At 40.1% G+C, this 25,134-nt stretch overlaps 1 protein-coding gene across 3 annotated transcripts in view; it reads left to right on the forward strand.

The window, feature by feature from the left end:
* Nucleotides 1-2,995: 2,995 nt before the first annotated feature.
* CDK13 (cyclin dependent kinase 13) overlaps nucleotides 2,996-25,134 on the forward strand; it is a 123,547-nt gene continuing 101,408 nt past the window's right edge. For all 3 annotated transcript variants that reach the window (XM_086697011.1, XM_025929994.2, XM_025929995.2), the window contains exon 1: nucleotides 2,996-4,209. In XM_086697011.1, the coding sequence (XP_086553137.1) occupies nucleotides 2,996-4,209 (1,214 nt within the window). The remainder of the gene's footprint in view (nucleotides 4,210-25,134) is intronic.

Raw genomic sequence — 25,134 nt, forward strand, 5'->3', positions numbered from 1 at the left:
AAATCATATCGTATTAGGAAAAGTGTTCTGACTGCATGAGTCGCTGAATAGGTTTTAGTCTCGAGGCATACTTTAAGAACAGCTGATATGGTACGATATGACTGTTAGATAAAGAAAGCAAAAAACTTACCACCTGTTTTTTTTTTTTTCTTTTAAAATCAAGAGGCAATAAATTATAACACACAAACAGCAAAATACTAAAATATAGTCCCAATTTCAAACCTCTTTATATGAAGACAAGTAGCCAAGCTTATAGAAACAGATGACTTTTAATCTGAAGGTCTTTCTCATTTTTTGTTTTTGTCTTTTGTTTTTAGTTTGGAGTCTATTAATTATTAGTATTTCATTGTATGTATGTATCTCTCAGGAGCTCAAAATGCTTCATTTCTTCCACTTCTTCCCATTGCTCCCAAGATAGAATCTTTACAGAAACATGTGGGCAGCAAAATCCCACTAAAAATATTTTAGTACATCTTTTCTGTTTGCCACCTGGCCTGGAAGCTGCCCATGAATTATGGGTCAAGTTTTTTTACAAGTATAGATCACATTCTCACGTGAAATTGGTTACAGATTTGAGAAACTGCTAAATAAATCTCTTATCTTGCTCCCCTGCTCTGTTACTCCAGGCTTTTCAAAGTACGATGATAGTAGAGGTTAATCCTATTTTTTGGAAAAAACCATGTCCTAACTGGTCTTTAGCGGGCTATACGACCTTCACTCAGCATACTGCCAAGGAGGAATTTGTTTTAGGCACCCTGGCCCTTACTTTTCTATTCCGTTTTCCAGTGCCCTTACCACTTCCTTCTGGCTGCACAGTAGAGCCCACTGTGTGGCCCACTCAGGCCTACCTTCCTGGGCAATGCTTTGCCTCCTCCTTTATCCTTCAGCAAACACATACCCTTTGTATTCTTTCTTTCAGTAAAGTCTGATTTTAGCTTAGATTAGTCCAGTCTGAAATACAGTGTTAATGGATGTCAAACCAATTAAAATATTTACACTAAGGTATGAATGATGGAAGCATACCAAGTGTTTGGGAACTAAGAACCAACTGATGATCTGAAAAAAACAAACATGTAAAGGGGTTACTACTTGTAGCCACTGAATGGACTGCTCAGCTTTTTTTCAAGTATATTAAAAGCCAATAACCCATTTAAATTTCAATCTAATTATCCTATGAGCCCAGTCTATAACTGAAAGGCAATTTGGGAAGGCAAGAAAGGAGACATGAGGTCACCGAATGGCTACGTTTGGCAGCGCCATAGGTTTAGATATTAAGAATAAAGTGGGTGAAGTGCCAAGAGGGCAGTCCTCATTTGAGCAAAATGTTTTGACTTCTAGCTGCTGGTAATAATTTTGGGATTTCCAGTAGTTCCTTTGGAAGTTTCATTTATTCCCCTAATCAATTCAAGGCTCTTTCTTTTTTAAAGTAGATTTCAGTGTTACCAAAGCTCAAGACTCTGATTCCCAAGTGTGCTTTTAGGTTAAGATGGGGCCTCCAACTTGGGTGTTCGTAAGACAGTTTAAACCAACGCCACTTCTGCTCTCTTTTGCACGGTGCCCTCTCTTTTCCTGTCGCAGCTATTCCATCCCCGGGATTTGGCTGAGGGTACAAGATAGAATGACTACCCAGCCCAGAGGCTCCTAACGGCGTTACTAATGAGTCTCTAGATTCTTGCTGTCGCCGTGACCTTTCAACAGGCGGGCGGTGCAACACCGCGTTGGACGCAACAGGCACGACCAGCGTGCCATCACTGCGAGAGTCTCGAGCGACAGCAGTGGGCGGTACACGAAACCTCTCCTTTCTTTAACCCTTCTTCACACAGAGTCCCACCCTCACCGGAAGTGGAGCCGTTTCTACGTTACGCCACTTCCGGCCCGCACGCCCGTCTCCGGCGGGAGCGAGCACGCTGGTGCGCGGCAACTTTGTTCCCGCCTCCTTTGCCCCGACACCACTCACCTTCGGCTTTCTCGGAGCGTGACGTGCGTGCGCGTCCCCGGCCCTGCGTCAGGGCCGAGGGGAAAGGCCGAAAGAGCGAGGCGAGAAGGAGGGGTTGTGGAGGTTAGGGCCCAACCAGCAAGTCCCGTCGCCCTCCCTCCTCCTGACGAAGATCGGCGAGGGAAGGGGAGGAGCGAGCCGGGGCCGGCCGCGCACACCAGGAGCCTCCTCGTGGAGGGGGGGGAGCGGAGGAAAAGGGAGCTCCGCCACCTCTGTTCGCGGCGGCGGCGAAGGAAGAAGAAAGTCAGGGCCCGAACCCACCGCCACAGGCTCAGAAACTTCCCCCCCCGCCCCTATCTCCCCGGAAACAGCCCCCCGCCCAGCCCCGCACACTCGCTGCCCCAACCGTGAGCCGCAGCCCGGTCGCCCCCGCCTCGCCCCGCCCCGCCGCCCGTCCCTGCGGGCGGCAGAGTGCGCGAGGCCCTAGGCCGGGAGTTGTTGTCAGGCCCAGGCCACTTCCGAGGCGCCCGCCGTGTGTCGCCGCCACCACAGGAGGACGACGTCGACGCTGAGGAGGCGGCGGCGGAGGCGTGTTGTTGTCTCGCCCACTCCCCTCCCCTGAACTCGCACCCAACGTCAGGGCGCGATGGAGTGAAGCGGGGACGAAGGTGGTACTTCCGCGTTGCGCTGCCCGAGCCGAGAGCGCGGCCGAGGCCGCTCCCCCACCCCCGGGGGCACTTGGAGGACTCCGGACTCCCCCGCAGGTCAGCGCCCGGCGCATCTGGTGTTTTTGCTGCTGAGGAGAGGACGACGAGCACGATCGCGAGCTCTGCCACCCGGATTCCTGCTTCCCTCAGGCCCGGAGGCCGCTGCATACCCCACTGTGACCTGGAACCCAGGGACCCGAGTCCTGACCCGGATTATCGTGGCGCGTCCCCTGGCCGGCCCTGGTGCTCGGTGTCCCTCCGCCGCAGTTCCCGTTTCCGGCGGGGGAGATGGCCAGGATCTGACCCGGGAGGAGGCCGCACCCGCGCCGCGCTCTGCGGTGGGCTCTAGGCGATGCCGAGCAGCTCGGACACGGCGCTGGGGGGAGGCGGGGGCCTGAGCTGGGCGGAGAAGAAGTTGGAGGAACGCCGCAAGCGGAGGCGATTCCTGTCCCCTCAGCAGCCGCCGCTGCTGTTGCCGCTCCTGCAGCCGCAGCTCCTGCAACCGCCGCCGCCCCCGCCGCCTCTGCTCTTCCTGGCTGCTCCCGGCACGGCCGCCGCCGCAGCCGCCGCCGCCGCGGCCTCCTCCTCTTGCTTCAGCCCGGGCCCCCCTCTGGAGGTCAAGCGGCTGGCGAGAGGCAAGAGGCGCGCAGGAGGGCGGCAGAAGCGGCGCCGCGGGCCCCGCGCCGGGCAGGAGGCGGAGAAGCGTCGGGTCTTCTCGCTGCCCCAGCCGCAGCAGGACGGCGGTGGCGGTGCTAGTAGCGGCGGGGGTGTGACCCCGCTGGTGGAATACGAGGATGTGAGCTCCCAGTCCGAGCAGGGGCTGCTGCTGGGGGGGGCCAGCGCGGCAACGGCGGCGACGGCTGCCGGGGGAACGGGGGGCAGCGGCGGGAGTCCGGCCTCCTCCTCCGGCACCCAGCGGCGCGGGGAGGGGTCGGAGCGCAGGCCCCGCCGGGACCGCCGCAGCAGCAGCGGCCGCAGCAAGGAGCGCCACCGCGAGCACCGGCGGCGGGACGGGCAGCGCGGCGGCAGCGAGGCCTCCAAGTCCCGCAGCCGCCACAGCCACAGCGGCGAGGAGCGGGCCGAGGCCGCTAAGAGCGGCAGCAGCAGCAGCAGCGGCGGCCGCCGGAAAAGCGCCTCGGCCACGTCTAGCAGCAGCAGTAGCCGCAAGGATCGAGACCTGAAGGCTCACCGGAGCCGGACTAAGTCGTCCAAGGAGCCGCCTTCGGCCTACAAGGAGCCGCCCAAGGCCTACCGGGAGGACAAGAGCGAGCCCAAGGCCTACAGGCGGCGGCAGCGGTCCCTGAGCCCGCTGGGAGGCCGGGACGACAGCCCGGTGTCCCACAGGGCCTCGCAGAGCCTGAGAAGCCGCAAGTCCCCCAGCCCGGCAGGAGGTGGCAGCAGCCCGTACTCTCGGCGGCTGCCACGCTCCCCGAGCCCCTACAGCCGCCGCCGCTCCCCCAGCTACAGCCGCCACAGCTCCTACGAGCGGGGCGGCGACGTGTCCCCGAGCCCCTACAGCAGCAGCAGCTGGCGCCGCTCCCGGAGCCCCTACAGCCCGGTGATCAGGTGAGTCCGCCGCCTGGTGCGCGCCGGTCCTCCGCAGCGCTGGCCAGATCCCCAGGGGGCAGGGAAAGTGGTGATTGGCCTCTTGGAGCCACTTAGCTCTACAACCGGCCCTAGAAAACTCATCTTCAGAATGGGCTTCAAGTCGGGAGAGGCGTTTTCGCGCGCCCACGACACCTTTTAGTGGGTTGGAGGGACAAAGCAACAGGTCCCGCAGTTTTTTTCTTCTCGCTCGTGCAGGGAAAATTTCTAAGAAAGAGTTCAAAGTTTTCAACTTGTTGCATTGATATATTCACAGATTTCCCTCAACTGCTCTTTGCTTTTCCAGCACAATTACTTTGGGTAAGCCTAGATGTTTTAATTTGTCATCATTTTGAAAGCCCTATGAAGAGGTTTTATCGTCGGAGATTTAGGAACGGACTGCAGCTAGGGCCTAAATATTGTAGGAGAGAATCAGAATCACTTGCTGATGTCAGTTAGATGTACATTTCAGATGTTTCAGGTGATTAATACAACAACAGAAAAAGGTTTTCTGTAAAGTTTATTCTTCTAAGATGTGGAAGCCTTATAGTTCTAAATTCTCAAGGCAAGGAAGATGCCCGATTTGTGATATTCTTGTGTGGAATGTTTTTTTAAGTGTTCAAAAGTAGGAAAAAAATGACAACATTGTGGTTTCTCTGTTGGTTTGTGATGACCACCCAGTTGCTAATGACGTATAATTAATTGGTGTGACCAAGCAAATGGTCTGGTACATCCTTACACTATTACACTATTTACCATTACTTTAAGGTTACTGTTTACATTTACCATAAGTTAGCTATACTTTTAAATATCAGGATCTTTGTTCAGGAATCTTTAAAAGGGGTAATTTAATCTAGTGAAATTGGAGTAAATCTTTTATGTAGTTGTTATACCTTGTTACGTAATTCTTCAGGAAAAGTGTGTGCATCGATATATGCATACCTGTGAAGCAAAGTGAATTAAAAATAACTTTTGAATATTTTGTAGGTTCTTAATTCCTTGAGCTGTCTGGAAATTCTAGGCCTTATATTTTAGGGTATTACAGAATGACGTTTGCATCTGTTATGTTTTTCCTATTGGCCTTAGTTTGCTGTAATGCCAAGTGGATGCTAAGAATCTCTAAGTAGAAATTATGTTGAATCTCCATTCATGTATCTGTAAAATTAGGAGATCTCTTTGAAGTGTCAGCCTAGTAAATATTTGTGAAGATGTGATTGGAGTAGAGATCTGGGTGTGAGTTTGTCTTTAAATGAAAACATCTGTGTACATGTGTTTCTTACAGTGTTCAAGTACACTTAAAATGCTAGTTGATGCCTTAATAAAGACTATTAACAGTGACCACTTAGCTTTTATGTCTTGTAAGACTTTGCATTTTACTTTTAGTTAAAATATTTTAGGTTTGCCAAAAGGCTTGCTTTCTTTTCTTTTTTTTTTTTGCAGTTGACTGTTTTTGAAAACTGATTAGGTTAAGTTTCAGCGCTTTACATTGTAATTTTTAAGTGTATGATGCAATATAAGAGTAGATTTATGTGTTTGTTTGGTTTTTTAGTTGCTGGTTACTTTAGCAAGGCCCTCCACTATGGTGCTGTGTATTTTATATATATTGTAGAGTAGTGGTATGTATGATTAGGATTATTCATCTTTATTAGCAAATATTTGTTAAGCACATTATATGCCACTTACTGTTCTAGGGACTGGAATAGATTGGTGAAGGAAGATGAGGTCCTTGCCCTCATGAAGCTTGCATTCTAGAGGGCCATTCATTGCTGAATCTTTTCATGGTGTTTATACTGACCACCAGTATTTCTAATGGATTGAATTTGGAAGAGACTTTAGAGTATCTTGGCCAACATTCCTGACAGCTGTCCATTTGCATTCGGTGTGTGCCTGAAACATCCAGACCTGGGAAAACATTATTTTGAGGTGGCCTGTTCCATTAGATTTGGGACTTGAATTCTAGTCCTGACTTAGCAAGACCCTCTCTTAAAGGCTCCCGTTTCTGAACTATAATGGGAAAATGCTTGTGATTTTTGGATTATTTCAAGGATTAAGTGAAAATTTGTGTTTTGTAAAGTATAGAAATACTATAGATTATGATAGAAATGTAATGTCGAGTTATTATGGCGTAGTTTGAATTATTAGAATTCTTCACATTGAAACAGAAATCTATCTCCATATAACTTTCTACCCATTGCTTCAAGTTTATCCCTTTGGAATGATACAGAGCAAACCTGTGTGCCACCTCTTTAAAATGTAAAGACACTTCCCATGTCTTCTTTTCTTCTCTAGGGCCAAGAACTTCATTTCTCGTGAGGTGTGGTTTTTAAAGATTTTTAAATATAACAAATGTGTTATAACTGTTTAGGAAATTGAACTTGTCCAGTTTAATGCTAAAAGTTTTATTTACTTTCAGAATTTAGTGATGTCTTAAGTGTCTCATGTTGTTTAATGAATAGACTGCTAGATCGTGAGCCTTGTGAAGGCAGCTATCCTGTCATGCCCACCACTGTATTCCTGGTGTTCAGCATGGCATCTGGCACATGTAGTCTCCTAATAATTGTTGAATGGGTAAATGAAGGGATGATGGAGTTTATGGAGCATGTGAAATATTACAGTGGGCCTGGATTGCATAAGTATTTAATAGAGACCATGTGCTATGCTATGAGAAATATCAGTGAGATCTTTTACCAGTCCACATGGACCTAATGTATTCATAAATTGTCAGTGTAATATTTTAAGGAAATGCATGCACATTGAAAATGGTATTGAAACCATGGTATGAAGTTTTTTCTTGGTGTTAATTCCTAGAATAAATCCTCTCCATTCTATTGACTTCTAAATCACAGTTTTCTTTAGGCCTTCATCTGAATTTTCAGTCCTCTCCTCCTGCTTTTCTTTTCATCAGTCCCTCCTTAGCTTTACGTTTTCTCTGTATAACCAGTTTACCATATTTTCTTTACTGCTTGACTATTGGGGTGTGGGAAGTCACATAATTTTGCTGACTGGCCCTATAGTAAGTGTGAGAGTGTACTGAAGAGAGAGCTGTTTAATAAAGGGAGGGAATGGTACTGAGATTTGGATTTTACTATATGCCAGGCATTGATAAATACTTATCATACATTCACCCTCAAATCCCCTAAGATACACTTCTATTGATAGACTGGGAAACTGAAGCTGTAAAAAGTTAAGTCAGCTTGGATTCAAACCCAGGGCTGACTGAAGTATGTGTTCTTGATATTAGGTATTGGTATTGTCATGCGTTAAAGGGAGCTGGCTTTCAAGGGAGCCGACCCCCTCATGTGATAATCTGTTTTGCTGAAATTCATCTCCCTGTTTGGTTATTTATTGATTTTTTTTTCCTGGCCATCTTTGCAGCATTTTGAAATTTTTAAAAAAGAAATTCTTCTCTAAAGATTGTTTCAGCTCATTTGGTCTTTATTAACTTGTAGTTTTTATGAATATGAGTCTAAAAGCATTCCTTGAAGGCTTTAATTATACTTAGTTATTGACAGTTGTTTTGTAATGGAATGTCTTGATCTGAAGTCACTCAAGTCTCATCAGTTACAACCAGTATAATAAATTGTTATATATACTGTAATTGGTTCTGTGTCTGAAATTGTGGAAGTTCTATTTTAAATGGAGCAAAAGCCTCCATTACAGGATAGTATAGAGACCCTGAAAATCTAAAAATGGGTGGACCCTAGGTGTAAATCAGTGAAGTTATTAGTATTTACTTGCATATGATTTGGGATACCTCTGTCATGATTTATTTAGTGTATTGTCTTAAAATCTGTGTTCAAAAATATGTAAAATAAAACCGCTCCGGGATAATGAAAAAGCTCCTATTAACCGATAATGCTACTGATTTGGTTTGTACTTACTAGAATGGTAGTATCCTTAGATGAATGTAATTCTTAAAATGCTTTTTAAAAGTGTTGAGTGTATAGGATACTAGAATAAGTGAAGAAATACACAGAAGGAATGGAAATTTAGGTGAAGTGTCTTAAGTGTCCAAACCTGTAGTCACTTATTTCATTCTCAAAGTAGGCTTGTGTTTTGCTTCTTCTCTGACCAAACTTTACCCAGCATTTATATCTATGTAGTCCTTATCACATGTATATATTTTAAGTTTATTTATTTTTGAGAGACAGCACAGGTGAGGGAGGGTCAGAGAGAGAGGGAGACAGAGAATCCTAACAGGCTCTGCCCTGTCAGTATAGAGCCCAACATGGGTCTCGAACCAACAAACTGTGACACTATGACCTGAGCCGAAATCAAGACACTGCTCAACTGACTGAGGCACCGAGGTGCCCTGCCCCATTTATCATATATTTGTTCTAACACTGGTATTTCTCCCGTTTTCATTTTCATTCAGCACCTTAGTTCAGGCCCTAGTTTTCACTCAGACTTCCTGTTACCATTCTTTTCTTCTCTCTTCTTCCATCCCTTTCTTCCCACTTCATTCTTTATCAGGAGAATTTTCTTTTTTAATTTCTTTTAACATTTATTCATTTTTGAGAAACAGAGCATGAGTGGGGGAGGGGCAGAGAGAGAGAGGGAGACACAGAATCTGAAGCAGGCTCCAGGCTCTGAGCTGTCAGCACAGAGCCCGACATGGGGCTTGAACCCACGAACTGTGATATCGTGACCTGAGCCGAAGTTGGACGCTCAACCGACTGAGCCACCCAGGCGCCCCATCAGGAGAATTTTCTTAGTCTTGGTTAGATTGTGTCACTTCCATTTTATAGAATTAAGTCCAGACTTTTCAGTGGATTTTCAGGTAATACCTTTTATGATCAGGCCCCATTCTATCAGAATTCTATTTCCAGAGGCCCTTTTATTTCTCTGTATTCTTGCTCTTGCTGTTCTTTTACCTTGAAATGCCCCTGTTTTTCCCTCTTCTCTGCTTCCGGCTTTGCATTCAAATCGTAGCTCTAGTTTAACCATGTTGAGGTCTTGCTCCATTCATCTAGAAAAAGTTAATTCTTATATTACTGCAGCACTTTGCTTTATCTTTATTATAGAGCTTCAAAAAATTCTATTTAATATTCTAGTTATTTGGCTGCGTACATTTGTGTTTTCTCTGTAAGATTGTAACCTCCTAGAGGACAAATTTTAAAGTGTATTGATTAGTGGTTGAGTTAGTTTAGATAGCATTTTTCACCATAGATTAATGAAAAATCAGCATTTGTGCAGAATCCAGTTGTGTCTCTAAACTTGGAATTTTGGGGATGCGTGGGTGGCTTGTTCTGTTAAGCATCCATTCTGGATTTCGGTTCAGGTCATGATCCCACAAGCCCTGCGTCTGGGTTCCATGCTAAGCATGAAGCCTGCTTGGAATTCTCTCTCCCTTTCTTTGCCCCTCTCCCATTTGCGTTCTCTGTCTCTCTCAAAATAAATAAGTAAAAATTAAAAAAAAAAATACTTGCTATTTTGGTTCACATATATATACTCTAGGATAGATGAAGTAATTATTTTATTTTGTAAGGAGAAAATTTAAGAACTTCCTTTTTCTAGCTGCTTCTTTATTGGCATGAGTTGAAGATGCTGGGACTCGTTTTCTGTGTGAGTAGAATAAATTCAGACCTAGTGTTTATATTTGCACTCTGGTACTAATCAAGATAAGTGATCTGCTTTTCTTGGTGAAAATTTTCTGAACAAGTTGACTGTATGTCAAGCTTTATTTCCTAACTGAAAAATTGTAGCTGTTTCTGAAAAATAAGTTGAAAATTAATATTGCTTAATATTTATATTTTAGATCATTTTAATCTGTTGTTTTACACTTTCTCTGTGAATATCACTTAATCTTTTTTTTTTAAATTTATTCATTTACTTTGAGAGAGAGAATGAGAGAGAATTCCAGGCAGACTTCACACTGCTGGCCAGAGCGGGACGTGGGAGTCTTGAACCCACGAACCAACCACGAGATCACGACCTGAGGTGAAGTCTAGAGTCAGACACTCAACCGACTGAGCCACCCAGGCACCCCTCATTTAAATTTTTATTGCTGTTATTTTCGTTTTGGTTGGCTTTGTTTCATAGCTAGATATTTATATGCTTTTAAGTGGATGTCGGAAACAAAAGTATCAAGCTAGAATCAGAAGTACTACTTGTTTGCAGTGATTTTTGTTACTTGAATTTCTACATATGTAAATCGTGAGAGAATCTAGTTTGCTTAATGTATTTGGAAAACAAAATGAATGTAGAGAATAAAATCTAGGTTAGAAGCTAGAATTTATTTATTTTTAAAGTTTTAATTTAAATTCCAGTTAGTTGATGTACAGTGTAATACTAGTTTCACGTGTGCAATATAGTGATTCATCACTTCCGTACAACACCGGGCGCTCATGACAAGTACGCTCCTTAATCCCCATCACCTATTTCAAAACCCATTCCTTCATCCCTTTGTCTCTGGTAACCATCAGTTTGTTCTCTATAGTTAAGAGTCTGTTTCTTGGTTTGTCTTGCTCTTTTTTTCCCCTTTGCTCATTTAAAAACTGGAGTTTATAAAAAAGAAATGAAAAAGATAGTGAGAGGAACTGAAAACTGAAAGTAGTTAATGGGCTGCATGCCTCCCCACTTTTGTTACTGCATTTTCAGTTGCACAGAGGCACTTTCACTGAGATATGTTATTGATTCTCCAAACTTTATTTAATATTAAGTTAATTATTTCACCATTCTTCAAATCATTTCTTTTTATTTTTTTTTATTTTTTTTTCTAGTTTTTTAATTTTTTTTTTTTCAACGTTTATTTATTTTTGGGACAGAGAGAGACAGAGCATGAACGGGGGAGGGGCAGAGAGAGAGGGAGACACAGAATCGGAAACAGGCTCCAGGCTCCGAGCCATCAGCCCAGAGCCCGACGCGGGGCTCAAACTCACGGACCGTGAGATCGTGACCTGGCTGAAGTCGGACGCTTAACCGACTGCACCACCCAGGCGCCCCCAAATCTTTTCTTCTTCTGATGCTACTCTTGAGTATTTTTCACCTGTTTACAAAGATTCTAGAGAATCATGGTTTTTCGGTTACTACAGAACAGTGTGAGAGATTAAAAGTCCTTCTGAATCCAACCACCTGAGATGATCATCTTTGGCATTTCTGAATAACATTCTTCTAGACTTCTCTCTGCATAATATATGGGACTTATGCATATATGCAAAGCATAGAGACAAAAGATTTTATATAAATCTTAGGAATTATGGGAATATACTACAATGCTGTTTTGTACATTGTACTCTGTAGTATGTTCTTTTTATTGGCTTTTGTTATTTTGTTGTATGGATGTACTGTAACTTGTTTGGCCAAGTCCATTTTGCTAGAATCTTAGTTTTTTATTTTTGACATGTGTATGTATTTGTTGTAAATATTTTGTATGTGCATTTGTCCCGTTAAATCCCATATATTGGACTTTTCAGAGGTAAAATTGTTGGGTCAGAAATGGTACTCATATTTGTAATTTTGATACACTGTCATATTGTCCTTCGGAAGGCTCTTACCGTTTTTTATTTCCCAACAATGTGCCACTGCTCATTTCCTCAGACCTATCATCACTCGGAGTTGTCAGATACGCGATTATTTTTTTATTTGCTTTTCTTTAATATCTAATAAGACTGACTTTATTTTCATCTATTTATTGAGTGGTTTAGTTTCTTGATTTATTCTTTTTGTTGTTTTTCTTATTAATTTGTAAGCTTTTTTGTGTATTAGGGGTATTAACTTTCTGTGGCATAGCAACTATTTTTCATGGGTTTGTTTTTTGTTTTTTTTTTAACGTTGTTTATATAATGTTTTGTTTTAAGAAGTGCTATGCATCATGTATTCATGGTTTTTTTTTTTAACATATGAAATTTATTGTCAAATTGGTTTCCATACAACACCCAGTGCTCATCCCAACAGGTGCCCTCCTCAATACCCATCACCCACCCTCCCCTCCCTCCCACCCCCCATGTATTCATGTGTTTTAAGTGACAGTTTCTCCAAGGCACCTAGGTCCAAAACTTCACTTGCCTCTTGTTCTTCCCCAGTTCTAGTGAATTGCTTGTTCTGTTGGTCCTTTTGCAGTGGTCTTTAGTCTATCTATTCTTACTTTGGTTTTGAAATTCCTTACTTTACGCTTTTATTGTGGGGTTTTTTTGCTTTGGGTTTTTCCTCTTAGACACTTTCCTGTTTTCTGCGTTCAAATTAATCTTAAAATACCATTTTGATTCTATCATGTTTCTCTGAAGCATACTTACCGAATCAAATTCTTGAACTGGGCATTTATGATTCCTTACCCCAGACCGACCCACACTACCTTTATTTATATATGCTGATCACAATGCAAGCTGGACTCTTTACTATGTTAAAAACATGGAATTGCAGGTGCCCTACACTTTAGTTTATGCCCTTCTCTCAGCTGGCTAATCCTCCTTGTCCATTCTTCCAGTCATAGTTGAGGTGTCCTCTTCATTAATGTCATCTAGAAGTGACCTCTCACATCCAGGCTTGAATTAATTTGAGTTGTCCCCTCCCACCCAGGTATACTGGACATATTTCATTCATTCATTAAAAAAAAAGTCAGTTTTATTAAGGTATAATTTGCATACAGTATAATTTCCCAATTTATGTATAAAATTAAATGCTTTTGACAAATAGATATACTTGTGTATCTTCTACCACAGTCATGATAAAGAACATTTCTATTACCCCAAAAACTTCCCTGTGCCCCTTTGTAGTTTGTCCCCTGTTCTGCATGTGGTCCTTGGCAACTGCTAATCTGCTTTTTGTCACATTAATTTTATCTTTCTTGAACTTCATATCAGTAGAATTATATGGTATGTAATCTTTGGTGTCTCCCATTCACTTAGCATGCTTTTGAAATTCATTGTTGTTGATGTGCATTTGAGTGCTTTTTTTTTTTTTAATTTTTTAATGTTTATTTATTTTTTGAGAGAGAGACAGAGACAGAGCATGAGCGGGAGAGGGGCAGAGAGAGAGGGAGACACCGAATCCCAAGCAGTCTCCAGGCTCCAGGCTCTGAGCTGTCAGCACAGAGCCCAATGTGGGGCTCGAACTCACAAACCGCAAGATGACCTGAGCTGAAGTTGGATGCTTAACCGACTGAGCCACCCAGGTGCCCCAGTGGTTTGTTTCTTTTTATTGCTTAGTAGTATTCCATTTACATCTACAGTCGGTGGATATACCATAATTTGCTTGTCCATTCACCCAGTTGATGAGCATTTAAGTTTCCAGTTTTTGGCTACTATGAACAAAGGTGCTGTGAACATTTGAATAGTTTTTTCCTGTTTGCATATCTCATGAATAAATTTGGAGTGGGATTGCTGTGTTGTATAGGAAGTGAGTTTTTGACTTTATAAGCAGCCTCTTTTCCAAAATGGTTGTACCATTTTTCATTCTAGTCAGTAATGTATGACCATTCTGGTAGCTTCAAATCCTGACTTGTTTTTATCAGTCTTTGTTCTTAGCTATTCTGGTGGATGTATAATGGTACATCATTGTGCTTTTATTTGCAATTCTGTAATGACTAATAATGTTAAGCATCTTTCTATATGCTTATTTGCTCTTCATATCTTTTGTGAAGTGTCTTAAAATGTTTTGTCCATATTTTTTATGAATTGGGCTATTCGCTTTACTGAATTGTGAGAGTTCTGTACATATTATAGATATATATAAGCTTTGTCAGTTTGTAAATGAGTATTCCTGTTCTGTGCCTTGCCTTTCCTTAACAGTTTTGAAAAGCAGAATTTGATGAAATCTAATTTAGCAAATCTGAGTCTAACTTATGGTCACAAAGACTTTCTCTTTGGTTTTATAATGTACCACTTTAGTTTATCACAGGCTACCTTCATGTATAATATAATATTGCAAGAGTATGCTTCTATTTCCTCCTTCTCTTCTTATGTACTATTCCTGTCATATGTGTTATTTCTACACAAGTATGACTTATGTACGTTATTTAGACATGAAATTAAAAAAAATGAGAAAAAAATTTATATCTAATATATACCTCTTTTTTTTTTTTTTTTTTTTTTTGAGAGAGAGGGTGCAAGTGAGTGAAGGGCAGGGAGAGAAAGAGGAAGAATCCCACGAGGGGCAGAGAGAAAGAGAGAAGCGGTGTTCACCTGGGACTTGTGTTTAACCCAAAGCAGGGCTGGTGCTCGCCTGATGTGGGACTCGAACTCACAAACTGTGAGATAATGACCTGAGCCAAAGTCAGCTGCTTAATGACTGAGCCACGAAGCCACCCCTTAATGTACCTTTTGAAACACTTCTAATGCCTTTGTGTAGATCCAAGTTTTGAGGTAGTATTTTGCTGTAGTGAGAGAAATAGCTTTTAGCCTTTATTTTTTTTTTAAAGTAGGCTCCACACTGGGTATGGAGCCCAACGCAGAGCTTAAACTCTTAAACTCGTGACCCTGAGATCAAGACCTGAGCCGAGATCAAGATTCAGATGCTTAACCCAGACACCCCTTTCAGCATTTCTTACCAATGCCACTCTGCTGTCTTGTTTGTCTGAAAAACTCTCTATTTTGAAAGATATTTTTGCTGGGTATGGAATTCTACATGGACTTTCCTCCCCCCCCCCCCCCCCCTTTGTTACTTTAAGTTATTCCACTTATGGCTTGGGTAGTTTGACAAGAATTTACATAATATTTTGTTTTTGCTTCAGTCACTGGATTGTAAGTCTCATGAGGTTCTTTTTTAATCTTACTGTCTCTTAAGCACCTACCACAGCACATGATAGGAAATAGATACCTAACAAATGATGTTAAATTGGTTTGGATAAGAAAATATCCAGCACCTCGGAATTTGAAAAAAAAATCCTTTTAATATTAATAGAGTCTAATATTGATTTATGAATAAATTAATAATGGCTAGAGCTGGACCTATCAAAAGTATGTGCCTTTGTGCAAATCAAGTATTAAGCTTTCCCTCTACTTTTCTCACCATCTTTCCTTTTTCTCTCTTCAAAAACATATCTCAGGGCATGGTTCAGTGAAACATGAAGACAAACACAGTTTATGTGCTCAGTGGACTAGAACTTGTTTGCCTGAGCAAATCCGTAAAAAGTCAGTCATGTGTCTTTTGTCTTCTTAACTTTTAGTGTTTCATAAGGAACATGAAAGGAAGTATACTTTTCAAATAAACACAAAACATTTCAGTTTTATATTAAATTTTTCTAGTTTTTAAAATAACATCTTTTTTGAGATATTATTCACCTACCATGCAATTTACTCTAATTTTAACTGATACAGACAGTGGCCTTTAGTATAGTCACAGAGTTGTGCAGCCATCACCACTAATTTTAGAACATTTTAATCACTCCAAAAAGAAACTCAGTGCCTGTGAGTAGTCAGTCTCCATTCTCACCTCCCCACATCTTTGGCAACTACCAATATACTTCTTATCTCTTTGGATTTGCCTATTTTGGACATTTCATATAAATGGCATCATATGATTCATGGTTTTTTATGACTGACTGCTTTCATTTGAGCTTAATGTTTTTAAGGTTCATCTATGTTGTAGCATGTGTCATCAGTATTTCATTTCTTTTTAGGGAAAAATAGTGTACCATTGTATGAATATACCACATTTTGTTGTCAGTTGATGGACATTTGGGTTGTTTTCAGTTTTTGGCTATTATGAATTATGCTTCTGTGAACATTTGTGTTTAGTTTCTTGTTTTCGTTTGTGTTTAGTTTTTGCATGAGATTTTTTTTGCATGAGGTATGTTTTTACTTCTTCCTTTTTTTTTAATGTTTGTTTATTTTTGAGAGAGAAAGAGAGAGAGAGAGAGAGATAGTGCAAGCAGGGGAGGGGCAGAGAGGGAGACACAGAATCGGAGGCAGGCTCTAGGCTCTGAGCTGTCAGCACAGAGCCTGAACTCACAAACTCATGAACTGCAGGATCATGACCTGAGCTGAAGTCAGACACTTAACCGACTGAACTACCCACGTGCCCCTGTTTTATTTCTCTTGTATATATATATATACCTAGGAGTGGAATTTCTGGGTCATGTGGTAATTCTGTTTAACATCTTAAGGAACTGCCAATCTCTTTTCCAAAGTGGCTGCATCATTTTTTATATTCCAACCAACTATATATGAGGGTTTCAATTTCTGCATATCCTTGACAATAGTTGTCTGTTTTTATTACATCTGTCCTGGTATCTCGTACTTTTGATTTGCATTTCTTTAGTGACTAATGATGTTGAACAGCTTTTCATATGTTTATTGGCCATTTGTATATCTTTTTGGGAGAAATGTTTATTCATATCCTTCACCTATTTTAAAATTGGGTTTTCTTCTTATTGTTGAATGTCTTGAATTCTTTATATATTCTAGGTACTAATATGACTGTGACATTTCTTCTAGAAAGAAGAACTCTTGTATTCACGAGAGTTCATTTTAATTTAGTGCAAAATAATGGACTCTTCCTAGGTAACTTGTTTGTAACCGCTTAGGCCATTCTCACAGTGTAAACTTTGGACAAGTCACTTAGCTTTTGAGTCATTGTCTATGGACTCATAAGAAGAAAAAAAGAGAATTCCTAGGGTGAGGTGTTAACAGAACAACCAAAAGACTACTGTCTGGTTGGCAGACCTACTTTGGGTTGATTGGGTAAATATCCACTATAAAGGAAAAAGCAAAGACTAGAAATTATATAGATGTGGATTTAGGTACTAATTCTGTTGCTTTCATAGCAGAGCAATATCAAGCAATTCAATTTTTGAGCTCTGGTCTTTCTACTTTGTAAAATGGGAGGTATAATGCCTACCTAATAGAAAAAAAGAAAAAAAGAAAAAGAAAACAACAAAACTGGAAACAACCCAAGTACAATGACTAGGAGCAATTAAATTGTGCTACAGATACATGATTTGCATTTTTCCCCCATTGTATCACTTTGTTGACATCCATTAATGCACATTAGTTTTTAATTTTGATGAAGTCCTGTTTATTTTTTCTTTTGTTGCTTGTGCTTTGATGTTGTATCTAAGAAGTCTTTGCCTAATTGAACATCACAAAGATTTATTCCTATATTTTCTTCTAAGAGTTTTATAGTTTTAGCTTTTACATCTTGATCTTTGATCTATTTTGGATTAATTTTTGTGTATGGTGAGAGAAAGAAGTCCACCCTCATTCTATTGTGTGGAAAACCAGTGTGCCAGCACTATTTATTTGAAAGGCTACGTATTTTTTTCGCCATTGAATTGTATTGGCACCCTTGTTGAAAATCCACTTACTATAAATGAGAGGGTTTATTTATGGACTGTCAGCTCTAGTCCTTTGATTTTACATGTCCATCTTTAGCCAGTACCATACAGTTTTGATTATTCTAATCTTGTAGTAGTTTTTGAAATCAGGAAGTGCTTGATTCTAATTTTGCAGTAATTTTTGAAATCAGGAAGTGCAAGTCCTTCAGCTTTGCTCTTTTACATTGCTTTGACCTTCCCCCTCTTTTTTGGAGGAGGAGAGGGGTCCTTTGCATTTCCACATGAATTTTAGGTTTACCTGGCCAAAAGGCAGCTTGGATTTTCATAGGGATTGCACTGAATCTGGAGATCAATTTGAGAGTATTGCCATCTTAATGGTAAGTCATAAAATATATGAGTATGGAATGTCTTTGCATTTATTTATGTTCCCTCAATATTTTCAGTGGTATGTTGAAGTTTTCAGGGAATAATCCTTGAACTTTTTTTTGTTAGATTTATTCCTAAGTATACTTTTTCAGTGTAATGGGAGTTGTTTTTGTAATTTCATTTAATTGTTCATTGCTAGTGTCTGGAACTACAATAGATTTTTCTACATTGATCATGTATCCTGCCATCTTGCTTGCTTATTAGTTCTAATAGTTTTTAGTAGAATCTTAGGATTTTCTGTATACAAGATTATGTTATTTGCAAATGGATACAGTCTGGATTCCTTTTACTTATTTTTTCTTGCTCAGTTGCAATGGCTAGAATCTCAAGTACAATGTTCTGTGGGGTTTTTTTTAATTTATTTTTTTAATGTTAATTTATTTTTGAGACGGAGACAGAGTGTGAGCGGGTAGGGGCAGAGAGAGAGGGAGACACAGAATCTGCAACGGGCTCCAGGCTCTGAGCTGTCAGCACAGAGCCCGATGTGGGGCTTGAACTCACGAAACGTGAGATCATGACCTGAGCTGAAGTCGGACGCTTAACCGACTGAGCCACCCAGGCGCTTCTCAAGTACAATGTTTATTAGAAGTGGTAAAATGAGACTTCCTTGTGTTGATCCTGATGATCCTATAGGAAAAGCATTTTAGTCTTTTTCCACAAAATGATGTTAGCTATGAATTTTTCATAAATCCTACTTTTATTTTTTGGTTAAAGTTGTTTCCCTTGGGGTCTAATTTTTGGTGTCAGAAAAATTCTAGATGCCTTGCTTGACCCTTATATATGAGCCTGTGTAATTATTTATTACTCTTACAGAGTCCAGGAAAAGAGGAAAATCTCCTATTTTGTAGCATGTGTGTAATGATAATGATTAGCTATATTGGTTTCCTACAGGAACATTTGAAAAATGTTTTATTGTTAAAAATATATGCATTAATGTTCATAGTATTTTCTTTAATTAGTGTCACTTAAGTAGTCATGATTTTCTAAATTTAATTTTTTAGGGTTAAGAGGTGGTGTACTGTAGTAAGAATAATTTGTGCAGCCTTTTTTATTTTTATTAAAGAAAGTGACAAGTTTTCTTTATAGCATAGATTTTGGTTTGTTGTAATTTCTGGTGGTATTCATCTTTAAACTTTTCTGTTGGTGTTTGTGTATTCTTTTGATGAGTTTTGAATACTTACTGTTTTTTAAGTAATCTCTATGCCTTGTGTGAGACTTGTCCTCACGACCCCGAGATCAAGAGTTGCGTGCTCTACCAACTGAGCCAGCAAGGCACCACCGTTGGTGTTTATTTTCATTAAAATTTTTTTAAAAATTTATTTTTACTAACAAACGTGGGTTTATTCGAGAGTAACAGTAGCAGTCAAGGGCATACAAGCTACCACAGAACCATGGGCAAGATCTATGAGTATTTATTTTTAAACTTTTCTGTACTTTTCAGTTTTCTACAGTGAAATTGTGTTACCTTTTTTAAAAACCCATACTGTTTGTATTTAAAACTTACATATGAGGGGTGCATGGGTGGCTCAGTCCGCTATGTGTCTGACTTTTGGTTTTCGGCTCAGGTCATGATCTCACCGGGGTTTGAGCCCCACATCAGGCTCTGCACTGACAGCATGGAGCCTGCTTGGGATTCTCTCTCTCCCCCTCTCTCTGCACCTTCCCCTGCTTGCTTGCTCTCTTTCTCAAAATAAATAAATAAACATTAAAAAAAAAATCTTATATATGAGATACTTGAAAACAATACAGAAGAATATACAGCAAGATGTGAAAGCTACCCTTGATGTCCTTTTTATTCCTGTTCCTTTTATTTTTTATTTATTTATTTATTTTTTTAACGTTTATTTATTTTTTTGGGACAGAGAGACAGAGCATGAACGGGGGAGGGGCAGAGAGAGAGGGAGACACAGAATCAGAAACAGGCTCCAGGCTCTGAGCCATCAGCCCAGAGCCCGACGCGGGGCTCGAACTCACGGACCGCGAGATCATGACCTGGCTGAAGTCGGCCGCTTAACCGACTGCGCCACCCAGGCGCCCCCCTGTTCCTTTTAAAATGTATAACTCTGTATGTAGTTGGTGTATATGTTTTTTCTGTGTATATACTTTCATACAAACGTGTACATGTAAGCATTAAGAATGTGACTATGCCATAAATTTTTATTTACTTTTTTTTTTTAGCAGTAGTATTTGAAGATCTTTCCAAATTGGCTACATAGAATTCCATACTGAAATGTTTCAAGTTTTATTTACCTATCAGTTGTTGGGTACTGTTTTTTCATTTTTTCTGTATTATAGTCAGTCCTTTAAAGAGTATCTGTGTAATAACTTTTTGACACATATGGAAATGTTTTTGTAGGATATGTTCTCGTAAGTGAAATTGCAGATCAAAAGCATTTGATAGATATTACCAAACTGCCTTTTAAAAAGGCTGAGTAATTTTATATTCCTTCTGATAATTTATGTGACTGACCATTTCTGTGCATTTTCATAAATTATATTTTCAGAATTCCAATTTTTGACATTCTGATGGATGCAAATTAATTACCATTGCTTTATTTTGCCTTTTCTGGTTATGAGAGAGAAGAGAGCATTTAAATTTCTTTACTGGCCATTTGCATTTCTTCTGTGATTACATATTTTTCTAATCAAGAAGAGACTCTAGTTATTAAAAATAAGGAATGAATATAGTTTTACAACAGAAAAACTAGTTTTGTTCATTAAATCCCTATGGGATAATGGATATAAAATGGTTGGTTGTTAATAAAATGATAAATTCATCTCAGTGTTTATACGAAGAAGCTAATTAGCTAAATGTTATTCTGTCTCTTAAATCTTTTTAGTTTAAGTAGAATTTCATCAGTGGACCTTTGCCTGTTAGTTAGCTGGGTATCAGTTATACAAATTTAGCATTTATGGGCAGTTAGAGAACAGATGATAAACATGTGCTTTGCTCTTTTATTCATCAATTCAATAAATATCTTTTGATTCCTTATTACATACCAGACACAGTTCTAGGCACTGGGATGGAGTAATAAACAAGACAGTGGTGGAAGGGGGGAGGGAACATGATGTGCTTATTTATTTTTCTGAGGAGAGGCTCACTGTGGTGTTGATAAATATATGGAAAACCCTGAATGACAAGAAAGAGCAACTATGTGATGATCTAAGTATCCCAGAAAGAGAAAACAGTATTGCCAAGGTACCAGGAAGAAGCATAACTTTGAAGAATCATAAAAGAGACTAGTGACTGCGACCTAGTGAGTAAAGGAGAGTGTAATGAAGATGAGAGGCAGTTTGGGTCTTGTGGATCACAACAAAGATTTTTATTTTAATTTTAAATGCAGTGAGAAGCCATTGGAGAGTTTTAGGCAAAGGTGTGGCATAATCCAGTTTATATTTTTGATAGACATAGAATACAAGGCAGTATGTCACAAGTATTATTCAGCAAATGGGGAGGTTACAGAGTTGGGACTTTAACTTGATCCATAAAGGCAAGTAAGAAATAAATGGAGGGGAAGGATGTAGTTTGATGTGGTAGCAATAAAGAACGCCTGGCTTTCAATTGGAAGACTTGGTATTCAGTATTGACTCTACTTCTTTATAGCTCTTGGGCTCTACATAACATTTTTAACTCTCTTCTTAGTTTCTCTCATCTTTCTGTGTACTTTGGTTGCTGTGAAGAGCAAGTCAGACGAAAAATGTTTATAAAAGTGTTTTGTAAACTGAGACATGCAATATGGTATGTTTGTTTACTCAGGAAAAGACTTATCATCTGTGTGGTATTATGCTAAGGACTGTGGAGTGATTAAAAAAAATGAATTATACCTGGTTTCTGCTGCTCAAAGAGGATATAGTCTAGTAGACAATGTGGTAAATACCTAAAATACAAAGTTAAGAATGGTAAACATCTTAAGAAAGATGCAGATAAAGCCCTATGGGGAGTTCAAAGAAAGAAGAGCTTTCTTCTTTCTTGGAGTTGGCGGTAAGGCTTTCAGAGTAAGAACTCTTGAATGAGGCCTTGTAGGACTTGAGTAGAATATGGAGGGGAAGAGAATATTCTCAGTAGGTGAGTCTGTGAGTAAAGGCATGGCAATATTAGGCAGATTCAGGATGTGATAAGGAAAGGTAGTTTAGAATTAGATCATGCAGCACCTTAATATTAGGATAAGGAAGATGAATTCCATTCAATAGGAATATTCTCAGCAGGTGCTTAATTCTGCAAATATTTATTGACTATCTGCCATTGCCACATTGGTGCTAGTTTGGGCTATGAAGATACAGTTGATCTCAGTCTATTTGCGGAAGACAAATTATCTGTTATTCTAATGAGGCAGGATCATAGGACAAGGAACATCTCCAGCTCTCTGGCATAATGAGGGAAGGCTTTATAGAGGTGTAGTAGACCTTTCGTTATGATATGAGGTATCTTTGTACTTAGCAGGTACCAGAGATGAAGAGAGGAATATAAGAAAGGCATTCTGTGTTTGGGGATGGCTGGACGAGGTCTTTGTATGCAGTGCAGGGTTGTCTAGAGCTTTGTTACAGGGGTAACTGGAAGATTCAGGTGGTGGTATGGAGACTAAATTGGAAAGGATAGAGATTTGAGGTGAGTCTGGAAAGAAGACTGTTAGACTGGGCGAAGTGAGAGGTGATGTAGGACCAAATGAGAAATAGTAGCTATGGGACAAAGAGCCTAGACAACTAGAGAGATGCTTAAGATGTACAATTGGCAGGACTTACAGATCAGTTGGATATGGGAGAAGAGAGGAAAAGGACCATATGGAATATAGAATGATTTCTGGATCTTTGCTGTTTCAGAATTTCAGAATCTGCTATTGCCTGAGAAGAAAAGGGGTGGATTTGGAGAGGACTTAATAGTTTTATCTGTATTGTGTTGAAGGTTCTTGTAGGTTAGTTGGAAGTGGGAGGAAGGTCATCACAGATGTTGATATTCCTCCCCCACCCCAAAGATAGGTCATTGTTCACCCTAGTAATTAATTTTAGTGAGGATACAAGCCAAATTATAGGGGTTTGAGGGGTGTATGTATGTAGAGAATTTGGTTGTAATTGGAAGCAGAGAAAAAGATAAAATACAAAAATACCATTGTTTGTTTTTTCTTATATGTATGTATTTATGTACGTATTTTTCTTGTTTGTTTTTAAAGATTTTAAAGATGAATTATTTAATCCTTGAAATAGTAAATGGACAGCAAAGGGTTGAAATCACAAATAGTGAAATAGTCATGGAGGAGCCTGGAATAGTGCATCTCAAACTTTAGTGAGGATCTTGTTAAAATGCAGACTCTGAATCGGAAGGTCTGGGTTGGGGCTTGAGATACAGCATTTCTGACAAACTCCCAGATGAGGCTAATGCTGCTGGTTTGTGGCCCATACTCTTTGAAGTAAGATCTAGAGAGTATGGCATTGATAGCATTATAGAAGAGTTAGTCTTGGATAGGAAGAAGAACACCTCTATTCTGAGATCAGGTAAAATGTGAGGTAGATGGAGATACAGATTAAGCTTGTAGGTGGGAGCTATGCCTGATAATTTTTTTTATTTCTGCAAAATAGAAGTAAAACAATGTTAAGAAAAGACTTTGGAATGGTGTTAACTTGAAGACAGAAAGGTTTGGAATAAATTGTGAAGGTTTGGAATAGCTACTAAAAAGAGAAGGGAAATGAGTGAATTTGGAGCATTTAACATTCACTGAACAGTGAGGATTTGTTTGGTGATGGTGTCTGTAGAAATAATTGGAGTAGGGAGAGACTAAATATGAAGATTTTTGAGATGATAAGGTACTCTCAGGGGAGATAATGAGGTCTGAAATAGAAAAGTGGCCTTGAGAATACAGAGGGGAGGATGTGGTAGGCTACATAATGGCCCACCCAAAGGTGTCCATGTGAACCTGTGAGTATACTTCCTTACACGGCCAAAGGGACTTTGCAGATGAGGTTAAAATGAACATCTTGAGATGGAGAGATTATCCTGGACTGTACACGTGGGTCCTCTGTAATCACAAGGGTCTTTATAAAAGGAAGCAGGAGGGTCAGCAGAGTCAGAAAAGGCCATGTGAGGACAGAAACAGCAGAAGAGGAAATGTGATAAAGGAAGCAGAGGTCAGATTGTTGGAGGACCAAGAGCCAAGGAATGGACAGCCTTAAGCTAGAAAAGGCAAGGAAACAGATTTTCCCAAGAGACTGCAAAAGGAACAAAGCCCTGGTGATGTGCTGATTTTTACCCAATAAGACTGATTTTGGAATTTCAACCTTCAGGTACTGTAAGATAATAAATTTGTGTGGTTAAGCCACTAAATCTGGTAATTTGTTATAGCCACAATAGGAAACATGCATAGAAGTGTGGATGTAAGGGAATGTAGAGTTAGAACTGATAAAGTGAGGCAGTTGATGAGATGTGCTGTGGGCATCAGGAAACTGGGAAGATTTCTAGCCTGGATAAATGGGTGGAAAAGAGTGGTGAAATTAAAATTATAGGAGGAGATATTAGAGGAAGGTATTCACTTTGCATTAAGTATAGATTAGTTAGGGTAAAGGAAGATCTGAAACAGGAGGACGGATTTAAGAGGCTGCCCTAGTATTGTTAATAGTTACTTGAAAAAAATGAGAAAAAGTTAATTGAGCTGTTCCAATACCAATACATGACAAATTACATAGGAATATTTAAAATTTTGACTGAGAGGGTAACAAAAGGGATGATTGAGAAAGGCAGGTTTTTGACTACTTCAGGTACTGTTTTTCATTTTAAGAAGGCATTTTTTTACTAGTTTTATTAAGATATAATTGAGAAAATTATGTATTTAAAGTGTCATTGTGATGATTCGCTATGTGTATATATTGGGAAAGGATTCTCATATCATAATCAGGTTATGTAATACATCCATCACCTCATAGATTTAATTTTTTTGGTTAGAGTTCTCTAAGTTAATTTCAGTTATACAATATTATCAACGGTAGTCACCACGTTACACGTTACATCCTCAAACCTTATTAATCTTGTAACTGAAAGTTTTTATTATGTTGAGGTGCGTTCCTTCTATACTGTTTGTTTAGTTTTTATCATGCAAAGTTGTGGAATTTTGTCAAATGCTTTTTCTGCATCTGCTGAGATGATCCTGTGATTTTTGTTCTTCATTTTGTTGATGTGGTATGTCACCTTTATGGATTAGCATATGTTGGACCGTCCTTGCATGGGAAGCATTGTTATATCTTTTTTGGGAGGGTAATCAAGTTTTTGAAATGCATATAGCTGC

The sequence above is a fragment of the Puma concolor genome, chromosome A2 (genome assembly GCF_028749965.1).
Source record: "Puma concolor isolate L17-30 chromosome A2, mPumCon1.1.hap2, whole genome shotgun sequence".
NCBI lineage: Eukaryota > Metazoa > Chordata > Mammalia > Carnivora > Felidae > Puma > Puma concolor.